Here is a 25632-nt window from a genome sequence, read left to right as displayed (position 1 = left end):
AGATACCCTGGAGAGCACATTACCCCTGTCCTGGCTTCTTTACACTGGTTCCCCATTAGTTTTAGGATCCAATTTAAAGCCCTACTAATAGTCTACAAGGCGCTGCATGGTCAAGTCCCCACTTACATCTCAGATCTTCTGAAACCACCCCCTGCACCTACTGTAGGTCCCTCAGATCTGCTGATAAAGGTCTCCTCCATGTGGCCCGGACTCACCTCAAACAAAAAGGTGATAGGGCATTTGCAGTAGCGGCTCCAAGTCTGTGGAACTGTTTGCCCCCAGACATTAGATTCGCCCCCTCTGTTTCCTCTTTTAAATCCAGGCTCAAAACTCACCTCTACTCACTGGCTTTTGCAACCTCTTAGCTGCCCATTCCCTCGTTCTTTTTGTAGTGGGTGTTATTCAATGTTGTTCTTCGTTTGTTGTTTGTGTAATTCTGGCCTCTTTGTCTATCTGTCAATCTCTGTGTTTGTAATGTGTACTTTTGTTGCAGCTATTAATGCATCTTTTCTTTTGTGTTGTGTTTATGTTTGTGCATTTTACCTCTGATTTCTTAGCTACCCTATGTACAGCACTTTGGTCAGTGAAAACTATTTTAAATGTGCTTTATAAATTAAATTTACTTACTTACTTAAAAGCGCTATACAAATAAACTTGACTTGAATATTATTGTGTGTTTTTTTTAAACTTATAATTTTGATTATAAGTTGGGACAGTAAAGCATTTATCACTTTAATATGTTGCCATTCCTTCTCACAATACTTAATAGATGTTTATGGACTGAAGACACCAAGTGATGAAGCATTTCAGGTGTTTTGTTGTTGTTGTTTGTCCCATTCTTCTTGCAAACAGGTCTTAAGGTGTGTACCAGTATGGGGTTGTTGTTGTCATATTTTTCATTTCAAAATTCTCCACACATTTCTCTATTGGGGACAGAGGGGACACACCCTCTTCTATCACAGCTATGCCTTTGTAATGTGTGCACAATGTGGTTTTGTATTGCCTTGTTGAAATCTCCCTGGAAAAAATATCGTCTTGAAGGCAGGATATGTTGTTCCAAAATCTCAGTGTACTTTTCTGCATTAATGCTTCATCACAGAAGTGTAAGTTACCTTTGCCAAGGGCACTGACACAACCTTATACCATGACACACCCTGGCTTTTGGACTTGTTCCTGGTAACAGTCTGGATGGTCATTTTCATCTTTGAGCACACAGTGCCCATTTGTTCCAAAAAGGATCTGGAATACTGATTTGTCTGATCACAAAACACATTTCCACTGTGTGATGGTCCATCCCAGATGCCTCCAAGCCCAGAGAAGTTAACAGCACTTCTGGACACGGTGAACATAAGGCTTCCGTTTTGCACAGTAAAGTTTTAACTGGCGTTTGTGGATGTAACTCCGTATTGTAGTGCTTGACAAAGGTTTGCCAAGGTAATCCCATGTGGTGCTATCAGCTATAGATGAATGACGGTTCTTGATGCAGTGCCATCTGAGGGATCGGAGATCATGGGTGTTCAGATTAGGCTTGGGCCCTTTGCCCTTTTTGCGCACCAAAATTCCTCCAGATTCCTTGAATCGTTTAATGATATTATGCACCATAGAGGGTGAAATATCTAAACCTCTTCATATCTTTCTTTGAGGAACTCTTGCTTAATTTTCTCTTTTTCATTTTTATGTAATACGAAAACAATTACAGCTTGTCATGTTACAGAGAAATGAGAAAGTCTAATCTGAAGACTTTTCCATGCCAGAAAAATGAATGCATTTCAAAGCACTGATGTGGAAATTTGAAGAAAAACCCCCCAAAGCAATCAAAACAAGTAAGAGGCTTAAAGGCACTAATCGATTTTGTCAGCATTTTACTGTACATGAGTGAATAATGAATTGTGCTTCCTGAAATAAATCCAGAGCAAATTGTAACTGGATTAAGCTCATAGAAAAACCCCTACTTATTCATGATATATTAACGTCACAGTGTAAGCCATTTCTGAGCGTTCATGTCCAGCAGGCCAGTGTTACATTATTCAGTATTAGCCATTACAAACTCAACATGAGCTTCTACACTCTCAGATGAGCAGAGATATCCTATTAAGGTGATTTTTTATTTGGGCTTTCACACTTTTGTACATGCTGCAATGAGTTTTTTTCATAGCTGAAATAACAGCATCATCCTCCCGACCCCTCTCCCCCCACCACTTTCCAAAATGACACACTGCAACACAATGGCTGAAAATGAAACTCTTCCTGAGTGAATGAATAATCAGTTTAGCATTTTAAACTTGGCATGTTGTGATATGTGGGGACTTTTTCTCTCCGTCCCTCTTTCTCTGGACTTGTTATGCATCCATGTTTTTTTTCTTCTTCACTTCGACCCTTTGACTTTTTTTTTTAATTTAAACTTTTTATCTGCAGTGTATTGAATACATTTTTCATATTAGGACAGGAATAATCAACCCAGGCAAATGGAAATTGGATCATTTGTTCCTCAGGTAAACAGGATGTTTACCTGCAGGATGTTTTGTTCCATGCATTAAGCGTTCTGCATACAGTCAGCAATGATGTCTCGGTTTCGCTTGAGGAAAACAATGAATAACTGACCCTGGGCTAAAAACATACTCAACAAAATACATGCTGATGATGTTCAGCTTTAAGAACTAAAAACAAAACTGATCCGTGTGAAAGGGAGACCCATGCTCAGTATGCTGGGGATAGAAAAGCCACACCTTGTTCAGTTCAAAATCAACTTGTGATAATAAAATTGAACAGAAGCATGCATTCAAATTAACACTTGTCAGCGAGAGCTAAGCGGCGAGCCATTTGTGTGTTCCTATTATTATGAGAAAAAAATGAATGAGAAGTTTTTGCAGAGTTTATTTCACGTAGACATTATTTAACAGAAGAGAATTACGAGTCGAGGTTCCTCACTCACCCAGGTCGCTCAGAGTCGCATCCTCCTGTTTTGCAGTAATGCCTCATTCGACATTCTTTCAGGATACAGTCTCTCTCTCTCTCTCTCTCTCACTTGCTGATTTGACCATTTCTTTGCCTCGCTCTCTTTCTGACTTGCTCTCTTTCCAAGCCCACCTCCTTTTTGTCATTTCTGTGCACTATCCACATTCCCTCTTTGTCCCTCCCTTTTTCTCTCCCTCCTTTTTCTACTTCTTTTTCTGACTTCATCTCACACTCTGCTTGTCTTTATCTCCTATACACTCTTGCAGGCTGCTCCATTATATTTAATGGATCCCTTTAGTACACTTTGACAGTAAGTAACTCTGTACTACTCACACTATGTCAGTAGTACAGCGTTGTCAATTTAATTAGGAAACAATATTTCTCCATCTTAGAAAATCCATGTTAATTGAAGTTTGGAAACATGGCACTTTGGAAACAAGGAGCTTTTAATGGCATTGTGTTATGAATGGCTGATTTGAATCAGTTGGCAAGTGAAATATTCATTAACATGACAAAGCCATTCACTTCTCTCCCTATTCATTTAAATAAATGGAGTTAAGCCGACCCACCATTATACAACTCTGATTAACCTTCTTAAGAGCAATCGGGTTGCTTAATGGTCAAAATCAAAATTATTATCAGCACGCTTAGTGCAATCAGGTGTACTAATAAGAAATTGAGACAAGGAATGATGAACATCAATTTCATTTGCTCTAAATGAGCCTGAATCAGGGTGTAAGAGAAATGTTGGCAGAGATAAGGATTCTTGTCTTAAGTCTCACCTGAGTCACTAATTTACTGAATGGTGTCTCTGAGTTTTATTCACTTACCTCTAACTCAAATTACTCAGGTTAATGTTACTGTGCTTTCTACTCCAGTAATTCTCAGTCAACATGAAGCCTTATTTCCTTGAATCAACCTTAAAAATTGCACAAACCCTTGTGCTGGATGGCATTACACACTCTCTGATTGTTCCATTGTGATGGCCAGTGGAAGATTTAGGTATGGGCGACATGGGCAGCCACCTAGAGAGGCATCTCAGCAGGGGTGGCACAGGACGCCCACGCACACACACAAAAATTTGAAATAGTAACACCATGTACAACAACTTGTTACTCTGGACTTGACTTACACTCTACAACTAAGGATTCTGGCATCAACTCGGACCTTTAGCCACAGGATTCTGAACTGGACTTGGGATTCTGGTCCTGACTCAGACTCCATTACTTGAGAGTCTGCAAGCAACTTGGACTCTATGCTTTGGGACTCTAGACTTGACTTGGACTCTATGCTTTAGGACTCTAGACTTGTACCTTACCTTATACCTTGGTCAGGTCTTCATCCATCTCGTGACAGGTCTACCTGCTTACAATCTCTTAATCATTGTTTGGCGGTCTGTAGGATTCGGTGCCATTTAACTTGATCCAATGCACAAAGCTTCTCCATCGCAATATCGTAATCCTCTCCTAGATACAGCTCAAAATCATTACCGAGCCTCTTTAGGATGTTTAGTCTTGGGCATCCAACACCTCTAGAGCCATGGGAGGGAACCCAATCTAGCAGGAATTTAGCGAACCTGCCATCTGACATCCGTGCCACATGCCCAAAGTAAAGGAGATGGCAGTAGCTTATGCTAATTCCTAGGCTACAGCAACCAGTTCTCCTTCTTATCTCAAGGTTCGAAATGTGATCGCGGAACAGAACCTTTAGGATTCTGCACAGACAGTTATGATGGAAGGCATCCATTCGATGTAACTGCTGTTGTTTAAGTGCCCAGGTGGCATACCCATAGAGAAGTGTTGTAATAACTCCACACTCAAGACTTGACTTGGACTCTGTGGTTTGGGGCACTGGACTTAAATTGGTTTTGAAAACTAGGGACTCTGGATTTGACATGGAATCCAAGGTTTAGGACTCTGGACTTGACTTGGGCTCTGTAGTTTGGGATCCTGGAATCAGTTGAACACAATTTTATTTCCATAGCACTTTTAACCATGGACATTGTCATAAAGCATCTTTATATTTCAATTATGGATATTTTGATCCCTAATAAGCAAGCCAGAAAAAAAATCTCTCAGGCATCCATGATAGTGTAGCATGTTAAGTGCTGTAGCATATCCTAATGTGGCTGAAGAGGCCTACTCTAGAATGACAGTCTCTCACACACTGGTTGCAGATAAAGGATACTGGCTCTCCTGAAGATGTTTCCCTTGCTTTCCTCTTTCACTGAAAGCTGGTAATTTCACTGAAAGCTGGTAATTTCAGCCTTCTGCATAACAGCCCTCCAAGCTTCACATAAGTCTGCTGTGTTTTCCCAATTGCTTGGATTGATGCCCACCAGCTTCAAGTCTCTCTTACACACATCATTAAAACAGAGATGCAGCTTTCCAAATGGATGTGACCCTTAACACAGTTCGCCATACAGCATATCCTTTGGAATGTGCCCTGAGTCCATGTGACGCATGTGGCCTAGCCACCTGAGGCATCTATGGCTTAGAAGGGTGTTCAAGCTTGGGATGAGAGCATGTTGAAGGACCTCTGTGTTAGTCAGTGTGTCCTGCTACGGAATGTTCTGGATACACCTAAGGCAGCGGAGGTGGAAACAGTTAAGCCTGTTTTCCTGCCTCGCATACGTTGTCCAGGACTCAGTGCCATAAAGAAAAGTGCTGAGTACACTGGCTTGGGACATGTGCAGTTGAGTATTTGCAGTCGGCTGAATAGTGGACCACACTTTCTTGTTCAGTCTTGCCTTAACCACTACGGCTTTAACAATTCTTGTGCTGACTTCAGTGTCCAAGGAGAGAGAGCTAGAGTTAGCACTCTCTCCCTAGGAAAAAAAAATATGAGGAAGAAAACTTGACAGAAACCAGACATAAAAGGGAACACATACTCTTCTGGATGATAGCGGATAGTGTGATTAGTCATCACTATTGACTTTGTCTCTACAGTTTGAGGCTCTGGTTTCAATCTGAACTCTAGAACAAATGATTCTGTCTTCAACTTGAACTGTATGGTTCGGTACTCTGGACTTGAGCTGGAGTATGTAATTTGGAACTCTGGATTTGTGTTTGACTGTAGAAGACAACATTGGGTTCCACTTCAGTTAGCCAAGAACAGAAATCTGTAGTTGCAGTGGACACAGGCTCACCAAAACTGAATACTGGATAAACATAGCCTGGTCTGACGAATCTTGGTTTCTGCTGAGGCACACAGATGCTAGGGTCAGAATTTGGCACCAACAGCATAAATCCATGGACCCAGCTTGCCTTGGGTCAACAGTCCAGGCCAGTGAAGGTGAAGTAATGGTGTGAGGAATGTTTTCTTGGCACACTTTTGGCTGTTTATACCAATCAGCCATCACTTGAATGCCACATCCTATTTGAGAATTGTTGCTGATCATGTGCATCCTTTCATGGCTACAATTTACCCATCTTCTAATGGCTACTTTCAGCATGATAATGCACCATGTCCCAAAGCAGAATTCATCTCAATCTGGTTTCATGAACATGACAATAAGTTCTTTGTTGTTCAGTGGCCGTCCCAGTCACCAGATCTAAATCCAACAGAACACATTTGGGGTGTGGTTGGGTAGAATGGGAGATTTGAAGTATGAAAGTGCATCTCAAAAATCTGTAGGAATTGCATGATGCAATCATGTCCAGAATCTCCAAGGAAGGTTTCGAGCATCTTGTCGAATCCTTGCCATGAAAAGTTGACAGTATTTTGAGAGCAAAGTGAGGCCCTAACAGGTATTTGTATAGTGTTCCTAATAAAGTGTTTGGTGAGTATATATTGCATGTTTTACTACGGACGTGACTCAGCCACAACACTACTTCATAAACAAGGCTGATGAGCAGTCACAATCATGACTTGATTCCCCAGTCTCTTATTAGTCTCAGGCTGACCCTGTATTTCAGATCCCAGATTGAGTTTTCAGACCCCAAACTGTTTTTTCATGGGGTTTAGCCATTCATAAATAATGAATGTGAGTTTTAATGAGCAATATGGTTGACTGCTCAGAGGTTCAGGGTCTCAAGTTTGATTCTGAAGTTTGGTTAGTGTCTGCACAGAATTGCATATGTTCTCTTGTCCGAATGGGTTCCTCAGGTTTCCTCAAGCCTCCCCAAAACATGATGATACATGGATTGTCTGCATTAGATTGTTGCTAAGTGTGAATGAATGTGTGACTGGGTATGTGTGTGGTGGCCTGAGAAGGTGTCCCATCCAGGTTATATTCCCACCTTCTCCCCAGCATTCCTGAGACAGGTTCTAAATCCACCATGATCAGGATAAAGCACTTAATGAAGAGGAATTAATGAAAAACATTTTGTATAAGTTGTTTTGTATAAGTTATTAGTGTTGTAGTGCAGACCACCTAAACCAAGACCAAGTCACGACCAAGACCAGAGTGTATCGAGCCCGAGACAAGACCAAGACTTTGAGGGGTTGAGACCAACACAAGATCAAGACCAAGGCAGGGCAAGACTGAGTCAAGACCAAGACCAGACCAGAGGGTGTGAAGGGGGTGGGGGAGGGATGACAGCCATTAACAGTAATGAAAATTTCAAATTCGCAATGAATCACGTTACTGGTCACATTTGAAGCAGGAGGTTTTACATCCAATCACAGTAATGATGTTAACAAACAAATCAGACAATGCACTGGCAATTTATTGAAATCCCCACAGTTGTGATCTTGACCGGTCTTGAAATAAAATCCCGAGTCTGCAATGTCTGAGACCGAGACAAAACCGAGTAAAATTGTGGTAGATTCCGAGACAAAATCGAGACCTTCAAAAAGTGGTCTTGAGACCAGTCTTGGTCTCAAGCACTGTAACACTCACTTTTATAAACTTGAAATCAGAGCATCAGCCATGCAGTAGCTCACACAGCCGTACCATGAGAAACCAGACTTGTTTATCATTAGCTAAATTGCTCTTCATGAGAACAATTTGATCTTCAAAACAAAACAATCAGAATCAAAATCCATTGAAAACTCTGGGAAGAGTAGCAATTTTCCTGAAAGTTTGTTAACTGGCCTAATTAGCAACTTGTTAATGAGAAATCACAAAATCAAGGAGTAACTTTTGTGCAGCTGGATTAGATCTTCCAAACAAAACAATCAGAATCAAAATCCACTGAAAACTCAGGCAGGAGTAGTGATTTTTGTGACTTGTGGACGAATGGACGGATGGATGGATGCTGTGTGATGGCAATAGCTCATCGCCCTACGGCCGTGTGAGCTCAGCCTATGGCAGTGTGAGCTGATCATGCTGAGTTTGTTGCTTGTTCTTGCTGACTTTTTAAGATCCATCTTGTAATCTCTGGCAGCCGTTCATTCTCATGCACAGGCTATAAGAGGGTTGTCAAAAACAGACTATAAGACAGATGTCAGACGATAAGAAATGACAAAATTCCTCAGAACTAGAGGATAGAAAGTTATATACATGTCAGCCTGGCTCCAAGGTTGTGCTCTTAGAATGCACAAAGACATTATTGTTATTAATGATGTTATGACTGCGTATAAATTATGGAGCACTTTAAGATAAGTGCTGTTCAGTGACAGATTTGTGCCCTACTCCAGTGTGCTGTGAAATGAAATCTTTTACTTGCTTTATCACACCTGGCTCAAAGCATCTGCTAATTGCTGAACCCTTTATGAAGTGATAGATCGCATTTCAGTATCCAAGACTTTATGGAGAGTTTTGTATGCAGCACTTGAAGGATAGTTCTCACAAGAACAGGGGAGGTTAAACATCAACTATTAAAATGATATTTATTTAGTCTACTTCATAAAATAAATGTCAAATCTGGCACATTTTTTGGTCTTATAATGCATGTAATTTGTATCAAGCTGAGTTTATTACATATTTCAATATTTTACTACTCAGCTTGCTTTTAATGGCTGGAGCAAGAGCATCCAATAAACCAACTTCACCAATATTCACAGTCTTATCCAAATTGAACTGCATTTCCTGTTTGAGATAAAGAAGCCATTTGTCAAGTTCTAATAGTTAAGAGGAATCAGATGTCTGCAGTAATATCGGATGCCTGCATTTGGCAGACGTGTTTATATCTGAAAGGAAACAATAGCAGCATAAACATATCAGTCAAAACACCTGATATGTATAAAGTTAAACAAGTTACTCCATATATATTGTAGCATAAATGTATGGTGTGTGTGTGTGTAACATGTGCCTCATTTGATTTTACAGTATTACAGTCATGGTATTTAAAAGGAGGAACGAGGGGGGCTTGATGGTGTAGTGGTTAGCACTGTTGCCTCACAGCAAGAAGGTCCTGGGTTCGTGGCCGGCGGGGCCTTTTTGTGTGGAGTTTGCATGTTCTCCCCGTGTCTGCGTGGGTTTCCTCTGGGTGCTCCGGTTTCCCCCACAGTCCAAAGACATGCAATTAGGTTAACGTGGGGCGGCCTTGGGCTGAGGTGCCCTTGAGCAAGGTACCTAACCCCGACTACTCCCCGGGCGCTGTAGTGTGGCTGCCCACTGCTCTGGGTGTGTGTGCGCATGTGTTCACTGCTTCAGATGGGTTAAATGCAGAGGATGAATTTCACTGTGCTTGACGTGTGCATGTGACAAATAAAGTTTCTTCTTCTTTAAAATGAGCTCTCTCAATAATCTGAGACCAAAATAAAATGTTAACATTTTATTGCGTTGATGGCATATTGTTGACAAATGGAGATCCTTCAAGACATTTGTCAATCTTTCCAGGAGTGAATGTCTCAGCAAATTCAGTCCAAGTTCAGGCCATTTAATGCTCAGAGATATAAATAAAACCCCAAGAGCTGCATCATCTGACCTACACACCACTGTAAACACCTGAAACATTGATGTTTATTAGAAAAAGATTGAACACGACTGACCTTTCATTGAAGGGCAGCTAGGAAAATGAATATGGAGCATGACTTAGGTTTGCAAAATTGCATCTGAAGTTCCTTTGGACTGATGAGACCAAATGAGATGTTTGGTCGTCATGGAGGGCACCATGTTTGGTGGAATCCAAACATGACGTGTCACTATAAATACCTCATACTAACTGCGAAGCATGGTGGTGGAGGTGTGAAGATTCATTTTATTCGCATCTCATTGCCATCATCTACTTATGCTGTGCAATAATATTACTATCTGGTACAATATCCTTTTCATTTGTAAGTATTGTCTTATTTAAGTCTCACTCTTATAATTGCAGTGTACAATTATGTTCATAGCCTTGGTTTTGGCGGCACGGTGGTGTAGTGGTTAGCGCTGTCGCCTCACAGCAAGAAGGTCCGGGTTCAAGCCCCATGGCCGGCGAGGGCCTTTCTGTGCGGAGTTTGCATGTTCTCCCCGTGTCCACCCGGGTTTCCTCCGGGTGCTCCGGTTTCCCCCACAGTCCAAAGACATGCAGGTTAGGTTAACTGGTGACTCTAAATTGACTGTAGGTGTGAGTGTGAATGGTTGTCTGTGTCTATGTGTCAGCCCTGTGATGACCTGGCGACTTGTCCAGGGTGTACCCCGCCTTTTGCCCGTAGTCAGCTGGGATAGGCTCCAGCTTGCCTGCAACCCTGTAGAAGGATAAAGCGGCTAGAGATAATGAGATGAGATGAGCCTTGGTTTTGGGTTTTGTCTTTTTCTGGCATGTGTTGGTTACTTTACAGACATACCGGTATTCCATCCTCATTATTTATGTAATTCACTACCTTGGTCTAACATCCGCTGTGCAATAGCATTCACTACCTGGTGCAATATTCTATTTCTATTTCAGTTGCAAGTATTTTATTAGTGCAATATTCTACTTCAGTTGAACTAGTACTACTCTTATTTAAGTTCCATTCTTATTTAGTTGTATATATTTAGTCCCCCCACACACACATACACACTCTGTCTGTCCCTCTGAGTTACATCTCATCTCATCTCATTATCTCTAGCCGCTTTATCCTGTTCTACAGGGTCGCAGGCAAGCTGGAGCCTATCCCAGCTGACTACGGGCAAAAGGCGGGGTACACCCTGGACAAGTCGCCAGGTCATCACAGGGCTGACACATAGACACAGACAACCATTCACGCTCACACCTACGGTCAATTTAGAGTCACCAGTTAACCTAACCTGCATGTCTTTGGACTGTGGGGGAAACCGGAGCACCCAGAGGAAGCCCACGCAGACATGGGGAGAACGTGCAAACTCCACACAGAAAGGCCCTCACCGGCCACGGGGCTTGAACCCAGACCTTCTTGCTGTGAGGCAACAGCGCTAACCACTACACCACTGTGCCGCCCTCTGAGTTACATATTAGTGCAATTGAGATGCTGACCTCTTCTGCTCCTCAGACCTGCTTGATCCATCCTGATGCCCTACTACTGTACGTCTGGTTGGAGTCTCATCACATCACTCCTGTGGAGGACGGCCTCATATGGACAGTTGAAAGTCGCACTTGGAAGATGCTCTGGATGCTCACAGTAATGCTTTTATGGCTGAGGTCTACAGTTGACTTGTTAACTTTAGGACTGCAGTTGTCATGAACAGTTTTGCACTCAAGTTTCCCTCAGTGAACAGTTTATAACATCAACGAAACAGATTTCATGTTAAAACTGTTAAAAATGTTATAATCACGCTATCTGTTATCACCCAAATGAGGATGGGTTCCCTTTTGAGTCTGGTTCCTCTTGAGGTTTCTTCTTCATGTTGTCGGAGGGACTTTTTCCTTGCCACCATCGTCACAGGTTTGTTCATTGGGGATAAATTAGGGATAAAATTAGCTCATGTTTAAAGTCATTAAAATTCTGTAAAGCTGCTTTGTGACAATGTCTATTGTTAAAAACGCTATACAAATAAACTTGACTTGACTATATTACATACATAGCCTGTGTTTTTACTTCCATCCATCCATTATCCATAACCGCTTATCCTGTGCAGGTTCGCGGGCAAGCTGGAGCCTATCCCAGCTGACTACGGGCGAGAGGCGGAGTACACCCTGGACAAGTCGCCAGGTCATCACAGGGCTGACACATAGACACAGACAACCATTCACACTCACATTCACACCTACGGTCAATTTAGAGTCACCAGTTAACCTAACCTGCATGTCTTTGGACTGTGGGGGAAACTGGAGCGCCCGGAGGAAACCCACGCGGACACGGGGAGAACATGCAAACTCTGCACAGAAAGGCCCTCATCGTCCACTGAGCTCGAACCCAGAACCTTCTTGCTGTGAGGCGACAGCGCTAACCATGACACCACCATGCCATCCCTTCAGTGAGATTCTGTGTGTAAAAGAATGTTCTCAAACATCAATGAATTGTAATATGTATGCATACTGTATGTAATGAATATTTCAGGTTGCATGCTGCTCCAGTAGCAAGCTCTACAGCAGACCTGGGCATTTTACGGCCCGCGGGCCGCATCCGGCCCTTTGGTTCATTCTGACCGGCCCGCGTAAGGTTAATTAGAAATTACAAAATAAACGTATTTTCTAATTTTACCTCATGCATGGACTGCATGTGCATTGCTTTTATTTTGAAGTTGTGTTCAACAAAAACGCAATGCATGCTACATGAAATTCCACGAAACCTAATCCCGCGATAACTACTTCCGTAATTTGTCCAGACCAACCACAAACTTGTACGTCATCCTTCAAACGATCCAGCCAATCACATAGTGTGACGTCACCAGCAGGCGCCAGAGCCCGAGCCGATCTGTAGATCTGATACCTACACCGAATCGATGCTTTCAGTGATGAAGTTTAACAAATCCAGGTATAGATCCTCTCTCACCGATAATCATCTGTCAGCTGTGCTTCGCATCTCCACCTCAGACATTCAACCTGACTTTGATGCACTCGTTAAAGACCAACAGAGACTAGATTTCTCTCACTGAACAAATAAAAAACTGAAAAACACCAAATGAGGTTATTAGACTACAAATGTGGGCATCATTATTATAATATGATGTATCTTGCTTGATATTTGGAGTAGAAAGACAATATTGTGATGCCTTTATTGTGTTTTGGGGTGAATGTGACTGAAAAAAAAATGGTACAAACGTTCACGTTTTGTTAACCATTGTTTTGGGAAATTTGATTGAATAAATGACATTTTTTGTAAGGCAACCTCGTTTTTTCCACACTCTTACCAGTCTTAGCAGCTTGTAAAAACAATGTTATTTACTGCTTTATATAAAGAAATACAATTAATATTATGCAGAATTTAGTTCAGCCTTTTGGTCCGGCCCTCCACAAAATTTTCTGTTTCTCATGTGGCCCCATGGAAAAAATAATTGCCCACCCCTGCTCTACAGTATTGTCAGTGAAAATCTTCTTGAAAAACATTCGGCCAAAGCATAAAGTCCTTGGTGGCAGTAGATAAAAAAGTCCATCTGCGCTCATCTCCAGACTCACAACACACTAAACATCTTTTCAAGACAATTAATACTGCTTGGCTTTAACCCTCTATACCAGTGTACTGTAATTGTTTATGATCTGACAATCTGGTGCTGCCGAGAAGAAGATAGAGTCCCTTTTTCATCTGGTTCCTCTCAAGGTTTCTTCCTCAGAGTTTTACCTCTGCACCATCTCCACTGGTTTGTTGATTAGTGATTTGAATCTATATCCTGATTCCTATAAAGCTGTAGTGTCTGTTGTTCAAAGTGCTCTAGAAACAAAAGTTAAGTAAACACACTTTATGTGATCGTATATAGTAGAGATCAGTACAGATACACATACAGTATTTGCATGTGATAATTGTGGAACTGTTAGTCCCATGTGCAAGCACAGATTTTAGTGAATCAGGGTTAGTGTCCTTGTGTGCATCAAAATAAAATAGCAATCCAAATTGGATTTACTTCAATAAGGTGCAGTGTGCCACACAAGCCCAGTCCTCTGATTAGATGTGTAGGGTAAGTGCATAGTGTTCCAGGTTTCAGGCTTTTGCACACAGTGATTCATTAATGCATTGGTAAGTGTGTGTGTGTGTGTGTGTGTGTGTGTGTGTGTGTGTGTGTGTGTGGAATGAACCATTGTAAACACCCCCACCCCCCTTAAAGCTAGACGGCCTTTCGATTTCATAAAATCAATTAAATTTAGTCCCCTCTGAAATGTGGTCATTATGATCAGGGCCGTCGACAGGGGGGGACAACCGGGTATTTTGTCCCGGGCCCAGGCATGAGGGGGGGCCCAGAACTGGTCCCTCATGAAGATGCCATTAATCATTCTGTTTCATTTCAAAATGTGTTGATCTGGGGGAGAAAAATGTGCTATATTTGCATTCAATGAATGATTTCTGGTTCTTTTGCCTTTATTGTCTTCAAAAATAGATTCAAGAACCCACCTACCACCCCTAATGCAGAAATGGTTTGGTCTTTGATTAAGTCGCCAAATAACACGGCACTATTCCATCATAACGCTTCGACAATAAGCGTGCAAGCCCGTTTGCCAACATGCACAAGTCAGGAGCAAAGAAAAGAAAAGAAAAGAGAAAAAGAGATGAAGAAGCCAAGAGCCTCAGGGGCTCACTGCATAGATATTTTAGAAAAGATTCAGATGATGCAGCAGGTGGTGAAGGCAGTGGGGCAGCTGAGCCAGGTAAGACACAGATAACTTTTTTCCAGCCCCGTAATGTAACCCCAGCATGCGTGACGCGCCATTCATAATTATAAAGTAGGGGATAGCAGGGTACACTGAGTGAACACTGAAATGCACAGGGCATTGAATTATTTCATAAACATATCGGTTTAATAACACTGTGTTGCATATATCTCAATGAAGCAAAGAATAGCACATTGGCCTGCAATCATATCCAAATGTTTTAGGCACGCTTGCTGAGCTGCGCTGAGCTGGACTCCGGTTAGCTGAAAGCCCGTGGAACGCTGCCTCTTGTTAAGTAAACCTTATTTTGTTGGAAATCATCCCGTGTAGATACGACGGCATGTGAAATTGCCAGCTAGATAGAGTTTAATGTAACGAATGGGCTATAAATGGGGTGTTTTGAGGTTAGTCTGTTGCAAAACATTAAACTTTCGCTTAGACTGGATACTCTTCAAACAATTCCCTTGCTCAAGTGAAAAATGATAGGCCTGTATGAAAAGCGCAATTAATGAAAGTAGCCTAATAAGCCCTAAATGAATAAAACAACCTCTGTTTTATTGTTGTTGCTTACACGTTAAGATTTTGAAATCTTCTCGGTCCAGTTCTATATCCAGGGAATGTTGTAATCCTTTTGGTTTATCCGTAATAAACGTGTCAGCCCCCAGGTCAGATAGGCTAATGTTACGTGGTTGGGAGGGTGTCAATTTTTTTTTGTAACATTCTAAATCGAGTACGGAAAGGACGTTTATGAAAAACAAGACAAAAAATACACTGAAAAAAAGAGGGGTTGGGTGTGGGTGGTTGCTGTGTGGCGATGTGCGTGCGCGCGTATGTGTGTGTGTGTGTGTGGGGGGGGGGGGGGGGGGCACTCAGATTATTTGGGGGGGGGGGGGCCCACTCAGATTATTTTGTCCCGGGCCCAGCCAAAGCTGTCAACGGCCCTGATTATGATATATATTTATTTCTGTAATATCTCACAAAATATCAGGCCATTCTGTGGCTGGGAAGTTATTTAATTTGAGGGGATTAAAGCAAATAATGGGCATGAAATCGCTCGTTTCACGCAATCAAGCAGACAGAGGAAGTCCGTGTGTGTGCGCATGCGCAGGTTTACTTTTGACCGTGCACTGACAGTTCCATCATTCTGTCGCTAAACGAACAGCTGATCACACTGAGGTGCTCGCTGAGCACTGATATTTATTAGTTTGGTCCTGCGTTTCCTTTCCTTCGAATATAACATAACGTCTTTTCTTCTCACTTACTGTTACTGTAGTCAGTCTTTCACATTTCATTCGCACACTCACGTCCTCCATTTTTCTCTCCTGTTTCAAATTTGTATCCCACAATGCCTTGCACAAACAGTGAAAGCCCACCACGTCATGCATGATGTAGTATCTTGTATTGGGTCATGGTGAAGCAGGAAAAAATAGTGCAGAATTTCAGGCCACGTGGCCTTAAATTCATTAATTGTTCTATTTAAAAAAAAAACAAATAAAATTGGAAGTCTGTGATTCGAATTCAGTAGCTTTTGATCCACTAAACAAAAATAACTGGGTATCATAAAAAGAAAATTCTTTTTATGACCTACACTTGAAAAATCTGAAAGGCAGTCTACCTTTAATGTATAATTAAATATAATGAAATACAGTATATGTGTATAGGAGAGATTTTTATGTATGAATAATTTAAGTCTTAATGGAGCAAAAAATGTTGAGAACCTGTGTTGATAGGGTTCTCAACATCTTCTAGAGCCATCCACAGTTCTTCTGGACACAATGACTGTCACACTCACGTCTTCATTTTGCACCAAAACCCAGTAGCCTTTGTTTGTTTTCTTTTTTAATCTGAAAATTGCTCTCTTATGTAATATGCTGCTCAAATACAAACATTTTTTTCTGTAACATTTAATTTTGTGCTGGAAAAAAAACCCTGAACGTTTGGAACTCTAAAATGTTTTTGTAATGTTTTGACTTGATAATGCAGAAATCGGCGGCACGGTGGTGTAGTGGTTAGCGCTGTCGCCTCACAGCAAGAAGGTCCGGGTTCGAGCCCCGTGGCCGGCGAGGGCCTTTCTGTGTGGAGTTTGTATGTTCTCCCCGTGGGTTTCCTCCGGGTGCTCCGGTTTCCCCCACAGTCTAAAGACATGCAGGTTAGGTTAACTGGTGACTCTAAATTAAGCGTAGGTGTGAATGGTTGTCTGTGTCTATGTGTCAGCCCTGTGATGACCTGGAGACTTGTCCAGGGTGTACCCCGCCTTTCGCCCGTAGTCAGCTGGGATAGGCTCCAGCTTGCCTGCGACCCTGTAGAACAGGATAAAGCGGCTACAGATAATGAGATGAGAATGAATGCAGAAATCATAAAATAGAAATATATAACAAAGTTAGTATGAAAAAGAAAAATAATAGGGTGCCTAAGACTTTTGCACAATACTGTATCTCAGGCGAAGCATGAGCTACCCTTCATCCACCCATTCATATAAACAGAATAAAAACATTATTATTATTACATAAAGAATTTGATCTCATAACATTACACTCAGCACGTTAACAGTTGTGCATGCCAAATTTTTTATTTTTTAAAAGTGCATCATTTATTTTTGTTTGAAAGAGAGCAGAATGAACCAAAATGTACCTGACAAAACATAGCAGTAAAAACATCTCTCTTTACATTACATCTGAAACCACCATCAGCACCTACATTTCATTCCTCAAGCAATAAAGTGATGTCATTATCACCAGCATATCTCACAGCACCATAACACCAGCTCGATTTGCATGATAGCAATATTTAGACTGAATATTGCCATAACAATACAAAATAAATCCTTGAAAGAAAGCAAGGCACAGATCTGTTTAATAGCTTAGAAGTACTGTCCTATGGTTAGCAATCATCCGGACAATATTGCATCGAAAAGTATACCAAAGTAACATTCAAATAATTAAAGCTCAGCATTAAATATTACAATAAAACTATTTAAAATTTATTTTAAATTGTGTACATCATTTAAAAAAAAACACACACATTTATAAATACATTCAATTCAATTTCTGTGAAAGAAATTAAGCCTGGGACAGTAATAATAACACGTTCCTGTTTCAACTCTTTAATCTGTTTCATTTGTGATAAAACTGCAGTTCATCATCTCAAAGCTGCTCCTGAGATGCATTAATGAGGAACGTGTTTAACTAAAAGCAATCATATGAGGGCGACCCTTATTTGGTTAATTTTAATTTTAGATCATCCCAGTTAGTCCTTCCTGAATACACACACACACATGCACACACACACGGTGTACTGATCAAAATTTTAGGCATGTATCTGTGATTGAGTATGCCAATCCTTTCTGTATCTTTGGGCTATAAATCAGTATTTCACCTTTACACTACAATTCATTCTCCTTGAATTCTGATTGGTCAGATTATTACATGTTGATCACATGTAATAATACGTTATTGTTTCTATAGCAACACATGGACTTGTATAGCTGATGCACCATACAATTGAACTTTAAATAAACCAATTTTAATAAACGTTTTTGGAAGGAGTCTCCAGTATCAATGCTTTGTGACTGATACTGAACTGTAACTAAGGTTTTTTTGTTAACACGCTGCATTTGTATGTCTTATTAACTTCAAGAAAGAAAGAAAAAACAGAGACCGGTGAGGGATCCACTGTTTATAGCTGCTATACTAAATTCCTGACATGTTCCATGGCTGTTCCTCAACAATACATGTGTTATTCTTTATAAATAAAATATTTTATTCTATTCACATTCACTGGATATGAGCAATCGTGCGCTCTGATTGGCTACTCTACTACTAGGATATCAACTCTTATACTGTGAGTAGAGAAAAACAAAATGGTGCAGCGTGTTGCTGAACCAACTAATGATGAAATAAAAACTCGACTTGAAAACAAAACCCCCCCAAAATACAACAAAAAAGCAAAAAGTATTGAAAAAAAGTATCTGATGGGAAGAATGTATCTTTTTTAGTTTTGAAGAATTATTATTGTAGCATTTTTCACAAATTGCTCGTCATTTCGCCGGTTTGTTTCCATTCTTTATCTCTAAGCATTAAAATTTGTTGAATTTTTTTTTTTAGACTTGTTCAAAAGATCAAAGAAGTTTGAAAATTACAGAACTGAAATGTCCAAGGAAGAATTAAATAAACGTCTAAAGCTATTCTATAAGTCGGCACAACAGCAAGACGGCACTTTCTACAAAAAACACAACACTAAAGTCAATTCACGCAGCCATCGATAGGCTTTTAAGAAGTCCACCTTAGCGGAAATTATTTTGTCGGACATTTTGTATAAAGTTTTTATTTATCGAATTTGCAAAAAAAAAAAAAATGCTCCATTCATACATGTCAAGTAATACGGTTTCCCTGTATTTTGTACGGGAAAATGCAATTTTTTGGCTAATACGGCATACGCTGATTTTCATACGGGAAAATTACATTTTGTATCAGAGATTTTTTCCGTTACTCCGAGAAAATTTTCTTAGCATCCACCATTTATTTTTTTAAACACGCATGCCCAGAAAGAACTATTTTCGATTTATGTGGTTTTATAGTTGCACGTGATTTTCTTGGTCATTTAAGTACATCGGCTCAGACTGCCCAGACTTCTGTGATGGCTGCACAAGTTATGTTCTGTCAATTTCTCATGGAACACAACATCCCCCCGTCTGTGGCAGACCATTTTTCGCAACTAGTGAAAAAAAAAAGTTTCCCGATTTAAAGACCGCACAGGAAAGCATTTGTTTTTTTTTTTACATTTATTTATTTATTTATTTATTTATTTTAAGTTTTTACTGTTTGCATGTAGGAAAGCTTCCTCCATTATGATGATAATTTTGGGAGGCGATACTGGGAGTCGCCGTTTATACAACGGCAACTGTAGTTACCCGGCGATTTCTGGTTTCGCTTCCCTAAACATTTAAATTGCTGATAGACATTATATGTAGACACAGATGACCAACACCCATTCGTCAGTAAACTGGAAAAGTATTGAATGAAGAGTAATGGTGGTAACAGTGGTGGGCGGCATGGTGGTGTAGTGGTTAGCATGGTCGCCTCACAGCAAGAAGGTTCTAGGTTTGCGGCCAGCGAGGGCCTTTCTGTGTGGAGTTTGTCAGTCCCCACTCACTTGCTCACTCGAGTTTGTTGACGGTATAGTGGCTGGCTGCTTTATGTCCCGGGGCTCCCTCATGCCTGTGTTACCTTCTGGCTCTCCCCTTTTAGTTATGCTGTCATAGTTAGTTGCCGGAGACCCTGCTTGTACTCAGTGCAATATGTATACTGTTCCTACTTATTCAGGTGACACTGGGCATACCTAATAACCTGTGTTTTCTCTCTCTTCTCCCCCTCCCCCCCCAAATCTGTCCCTCTGAGTTACATGTTGGTCCTGGGATCGAGATGCTGGCCTCTTCTGCTCCTCGGACCTGCCTGATCCATCCTGGTGCCCTGTATCTGGTTGGAGTCTCATCGCATCGCTCCTGTGGAGGGCGGCCCCATGTGGACAATTGGGGGTCGCGCCTGGAAGACGCTCTGGACTCTTGCAGTGGTGCTTTTGTGGCTGGGGACTGCAGTTGACTTGCTGACTTTAGGACTACAGTTGACTTGCTGACTTTGGGACTGCAGTTGTCGTGAACGGTTTTGCACTCGGGTTTCCGTCGGTGGGGGGTTTATAGCATCAACGAAGCTGACTTTGTTAGGACTGTTAATGTTATAGTCATGTTGTCTGTTGTTGCCCGGATGGGGATGGGTTCCCTTTTGAGTCTGGTTCCTCTCGAGGTTTCTTCCTCGTGTCGTCTGAGGGAGTTTTTCCTTGCCATCGTCGCCACAGATTGGGGATAAAATTAGCTCATATTTTAAGTCGTTCAAATTCTGTAAAGCTGCTTTGTGACAATGTTTATTGTTAAAAGCGCTATACAAATAAACTTGACTTGACTTGACTTGAGTTTGCATGTTCTCCCCGTGTCTGCATGGGCTACCTCCAGGTGCTCCGGTTTCCCCCACAGTCCAAAGATATGCAGTTAGGTTGACGTGGGGCGGTTTAGGGCTGAGGTGCCCTTGAGCAAGGTACCTGACCTAACCCTGACTGCTCCCCAGGCACTCTGTTATGGCTGCCCACTGCTCTGGGTGTGTGTGCGTGTGTTCACTGCTTCAGATGGGTTAAAGGCAGAGGATGAATTTCACTGTGCTTGAAGTGTGCATGTGACAAATAAAGGTTTCTTCTTCCATTAACGACCGTTGGTAACCTGTCTCCAAAATGTGTAGTAGGGGATGGAAGCGATTTAACGCCATCTACATGTTTGCCGTGCTCTGATTTTCTTTTATTGACCAGGAAAATAATAGATGTACATTGGGGAAAGGTCTTCAATGTAAAAACTGCTCTGGGTGTTGCCAGGTTTCCAAAGCTGAAACAACTTTTTACTGCTTTGCTGTGCCTCCCACATAGCAATGCAGATAGTGAGAGGGCTTTTTCATTGGTTAGGAAAATTCATACCGAGTACAGAAAAAAATATGGCTGCAGACACTTAACTGCATATCTGCAAATTGAAATGAACTGTGTTGAGGAGCTACAACTGCGACCCAAGCAGTGATATTATAGCTAGTGCCAAATCTGCAACATCTTTGTACAACAAGGAACACTCCAAAAAGGAATAAGATTTAAATTCTTGTTATAAATTACTGGGAAGATTTTCAGTTTAACTTCATAATTTATTAATATTTTCACTTATCCTTGTTTACATAATATACTTGATGTGGTTCAGTCATCTTTAGTTGGATCGAACACTGCTTGTGGTGCCAACACTTTTTTCTCAAATGGAACTTTTACTAACCTTCATTTACTGTTTGACATGATTATAATTTATTCCATGTAACCTACTATTTTAATTAACATACCTACTTAGTACTGCTGTTATATTTCAAGTAATTTTATTTGGTGGAATGTAATATTGTAGGTGATGTCAACCCTTGTCAAATAGAACTTTGTGTAATTTTTATGAACTATTTAATATTAATACATTTTATTTGCAAAATTTACATCAATAATTCTGGTATTACTGATGCAATGTATATTAAATAATTAAGTTTATAGTTCAGTCATTCTCTTTAGTAGATAATTGTTTACTTGACTGTACATATAGTCCTTTTTAATTCAGTTGTTTTACCTGGGATCTAAAATTTCTTTTTATTCAGTACATGCTTATTTGGGGGTGGCATGGTGGTGTAGCGGTTAGCGCTGTCGCCTCACAGCAAGAAGGTCTGGGTTCGAGCCCCGTGGCCAGCGAGGGCCTTTCTGTGCGGAGTTTGCATGTTCTCCCCGTGTCCATGTGGGTTTCCTCCGGGTGCTCCGGTTTCCCCCACAGTCCAAAGACATGCAGGTTAGGTTAACTGGTGACTCTAAATTGACCGTGAGTGTGAATGGTTGTCTGTGTCTATGTGTCAGCCCTGTGATGACCTGGCGACTTGTCCAGGGTGTACCCTGCCTTTCACCCGTAGTCAGCTGGGATAGGCTCCAGCTTGCCTGCGACCCTGTAGAACAGGATAAAGCGGCTAGAGATAATGAGATGAGACATGCTTATTTGATCCCTTTAACTTGATGCAGTGTGATAAATATGCCTATTACAATAGGAGTGTATAATGTGGAATAAAACAATTGGTGCTTTGGATTATATATTGGAATTTTTTCTCGTGGGTGTACCGGTATGTAAGGGAAAAGTATAGATTTTGTAAGGGCATGGGTAACTAAAGGTTGACATATGTGCCCATTTCTCAAAATCCAGTGAATGTGGATGGAATAAAACAGTTATTCCACTTTTTGACAGCAATTTGTCAATGACTATTGAACAGTTATTACATGAAATCGAGTTGTAAATGAAATAACTGTTAAATAGTCATTGACAAATTGCTGTTGTCTTAGAGAAATAAAAGACCTTCACATGCTGTTATAGGAAAATGATCAACTATGAGATTATAAAAGAATGAAAATTTTCATAAGATTTTCATTTTAAATAATAAGAATAAAAGAATAAATAAGAATAAAATAAGAAGAATCAAAGAGTAAAAAAATGTTTAAGAATAAAACACCTTCCTATGCTGTTATAGGAACCTAATCAACTATGGGGAAGCCATGGCCTACTGGTTAGAGAAGCAGCTTTGGGAGCAAGAGGTTGTTAGTCCAATTCTCTGGACCAACAAGAATAGCTAAAGTTCCTTTGCGCAAGGCACCTAACCCCCAACTGCTGCTCTGGGTATATTGTTCTGGATAAGAGTGTCTGCTAAGTGCTAGTTATATGAGTGGTAACAGTCAAATTTTGTTGATTATTTTGTATTTTATTCCTTACATATTGAACATAACATCTGCTTCTACAGCCTACTTTAAAGCTAGACGGCCTTTCGATTTCATAAAATCGGTGAAATTTAGTTCCCGCTGAAATTTGGTCATTATGATATATGTTTATTTCTGTAATATCTCACAAAATATCAGGTCATTCTGTGGTTGGGAAGTTATTTAATTTGAGGGGATTCCTGAGCAAATAATATGTATGAAATCGTTCGCTTTGCACAATCAAGCAGACAGAGGAAGTCCATGTGTGCATGTGCAGGTTTACCTTCTTCTTTTCCTTCTTCTTTTGGGTTTTACAGCAGCTGGCATCCACAGTGTTGCATTACTGCCATCTACAGGTTTCCCTTTGAGCGTGCACTGACAGTTCCATCATTCTGTCGCTAAACGAACAGCTGATCACACCGAGGTGCTCGCTGAGCGCCGATATTTATTAGTTTGGTCCTGCGTTTCCTTTCCTTCGCATATAACATAACGTCTTTTCCTCTCACTTTCTGTTACTGAAGTCGGTCTTTCACATTTTATTCGCACAATCACGTCCTCCATTTTTCTCTCCTGTTTCAAATTTGTATTCCACAATGCCTTGCGCGAACAGGGAAAGCCCACCACGTGATGCATGACAGTATCTTGAATTGGGTCATGATGAAGCAGGAAAAAATAGTGGAGAATTTCAGGCCATGTGGCCCTAAATTTGTTAATTGCTCTAGTAGAAAAAAACTAATAAAATTGGAAGTCTGTGATTCGAATTCGGTAGCTTTTGGTCCACTAAACAAAAATAATTCGGTGTCAGGGAAACTTCTTTTTATGACCTATACTTGAAAAATCTGAAAGGCAGTCTAGCTTTAAGGAAAGTTCATTAATGAAGCCAGAACCAGAACAGGACTTTGACTTGAGTAGCAGATTATTATTTTTCTATTTTTCTTCTGTAAAAAATAGAGCCTGAGATTAATTTGAATTGAGATCTGCTAACCTGAGACTCGACTTGGATTTGGATGTACAAGCTCTTTGTTGTTACAAACAACAACAACAGCAACAACAACACTACTACAGCAGAATCAGAAAGCAGCTAATTCACAGATGAGCTTATGCTGAATGTGAAGGTCATATAAAGACTCGCCCAAGGTTTGTTTGCTTCAGATCCGTGACTCTCCTGTGTTGTGAGTGCTTTTGGAGCCCTACGGAGACAGAAGTTCAGAAAGTTTATTTGATACTTAGACTAGAAAAAATTTTTCATTCAGGTCATATTCAAAGGCTCAACCCAAGCTCTCTGTTAGAGCATTGTCTGTGCTGAGAAATTGCTGTCTTCTTGCCTATCATATAAAACTCCAATTTCGCAGTGCCATAGTCACCCAGAAAATACGGCACAGAGCTGAAAGTAGATTTAAGGACCTGTCTTGATTGATAATGCTGCCAAACTTGGCATTACACTCAAGCATTTCAATTCATAGTTAGCTGGAAAATGAACTACACACTTAATTCGAGAATTGAGAGACCACAATTAAAGAGAGGCCGCTACTTATGTCTGTCAAATTTGGCTTTGAGGTACAGTAAATATTTTAAGCCTGACAACTAGACGGAAATTAAATGACCTGCTTTGGTGTATTAATTAAAACACAGCGCAAAAAAAGAACAACCCAACTGGGACTGAAGCGGTGGTTTTTCATCATGTACATAATCAATAATTCTTTATTTTTACCTCCGTATGAGCCTGCATTACAAATTCAATCTAAGAGTTATAAGGTTGACTTTAAGACAGCGTGTACCTGGGATTTGCTGGACTGGTTTGTGCTGAACTCGGAGTACTTCTGTCGTCTAGTCAGACAAGTCAGGAACCTGATGTATTCATCTCTCACCTAATCACAGCAGGAGAAGGATTTTCGAGGTATATAATGTGGAATTGTGAGAATGCTGGTTGTATCATTATACAAGCAGTTTCTGAAATGCGACATATTCAGCCCTAACTCACAATGTCTTTTCATTACGCTGAATTGACATCTCATTTCATTGTCATCTCTATTTCAGTGACGCAAACTCAAGAGAAATCAACGGACCTGTTTGGAGAGCAGACAGTGCATGATGAACAACAGCACTCCCTGCAAGCTGTTTAAGATAGTGAAGAGGTAGGACATGACCAACGTTCTTTCGTCAAACTGAAAACAGCCAAAGATCCACATGGTGCCGAGCACACACAGCTGAGCAATGGCAGTGATTGTGAATGCCCTATAGGGGGAGACAGAGTTATCCAGAGTTATACGCAGCTAATACACAGATCCTGTTAAAAATAAGAGACTCTGGCTCTGTCCGAAACTCCGTACTGGGTACTGCTCATACACCGATCAGCCATAACATTAAAACCACTGACAGGTGAAGAAATGAATAGCATTGATAATCTCAGTACAGTGGCACCTGTCAAGGGGTGGGATATATCAGGCAGCAAGAAAACAGTCAGTTCTCAAAGTTGATGTGTTGGAAGCAGGAAAAATGGGCAAGCGTAAGGATCTGAGTGACTTTTTTTTTTTTTACAAGGACCAAACTGTGATAGCTAGATGACTGGGTCTGAGCATCTCCATAATAACACATGTTGTGGGGTGTTCCTGGTAAACAGTGGTTAGTACCGACCAAAAGTGGTCCAAGGATCCAAAGGACAACCGGTAAACCGGTGACAGGGTCATGGGTGTCGAAGGCTCATTGATTCGCATGGGGCATGAAGGTTAGCCCATATGGTCCAATCCCACAGAAAAGCGAC

At 40.9% G+C, this 25632-nt stretch overlaps 2 protein-coding genes across 5 annotated transcripts in view; both read right to left on the bottom strand.

The window, feature by feature from the left end:
• ptger1c (prostaglandin E receptor 1c (subtype EP1)) overlaps positions 1–3046 on the bottom strand; it is a 39085-nt gene extending 36039 nt beyond the window's left edge. For both annotated transcript variants that reach the window (XR_009656780.1, XM_060942527.1), the window contains exon 1: positions 2933–3046. The gene's annotated coding sequence lies outside the window, so the exon portion shown is untranslated. The remainder of the gene's footprint in view (positions 1–2932) is intronic.
• A 14032-nt stretch (positions 3047–17078) lies between these two features.
• Positions 17079–25632, bottom strand: part of LOC132900432 (adhesion G protein-coupled receptor E1) — a 76578-nt gene continuing 68024 nt past the window's right edge. For all 3 annotated transcript variants that reach the window (XM_060942522.1, XM_060942523.1, XM_060942524.1), the window contains 3 exons: positions 24938–25106; positions 24650–24739; positions 17079–24061 (listed from right to left, as the gene is read on the bottom strand). In XM_060942522.1, coding sequence (XP_060798505.1) covers positions 24020–24061; positions 24650–24739; positions 24938–25106 — 301 coding nt within the window. In that variant the 3' untranslated portion in view covers positions 17079–24019. The remainder of the gene's footprint in view (positions 24062–24649; positions 24740–24937; positions 25107–25632) is intronic.

The sequence above is a fragment of the Neoarius graeffei genome, chromosome 16 (assembly GCF_027579695.1).
Source record: "Neoarius graeffei isolate fNeoGra1 chromosome 16, fNeoGra1.pri, whole genome shotgun sequence".
Classification (NCBI taxonomy): Eukaryota; Metazoa; Chordata; class Actinopteri; order Siluriformes; family Ariidae; genus Neoarius; species Neoarius graeffei.
This window is presented reverse-complemented; position numbering and strand designations above follow the sequence as displayed.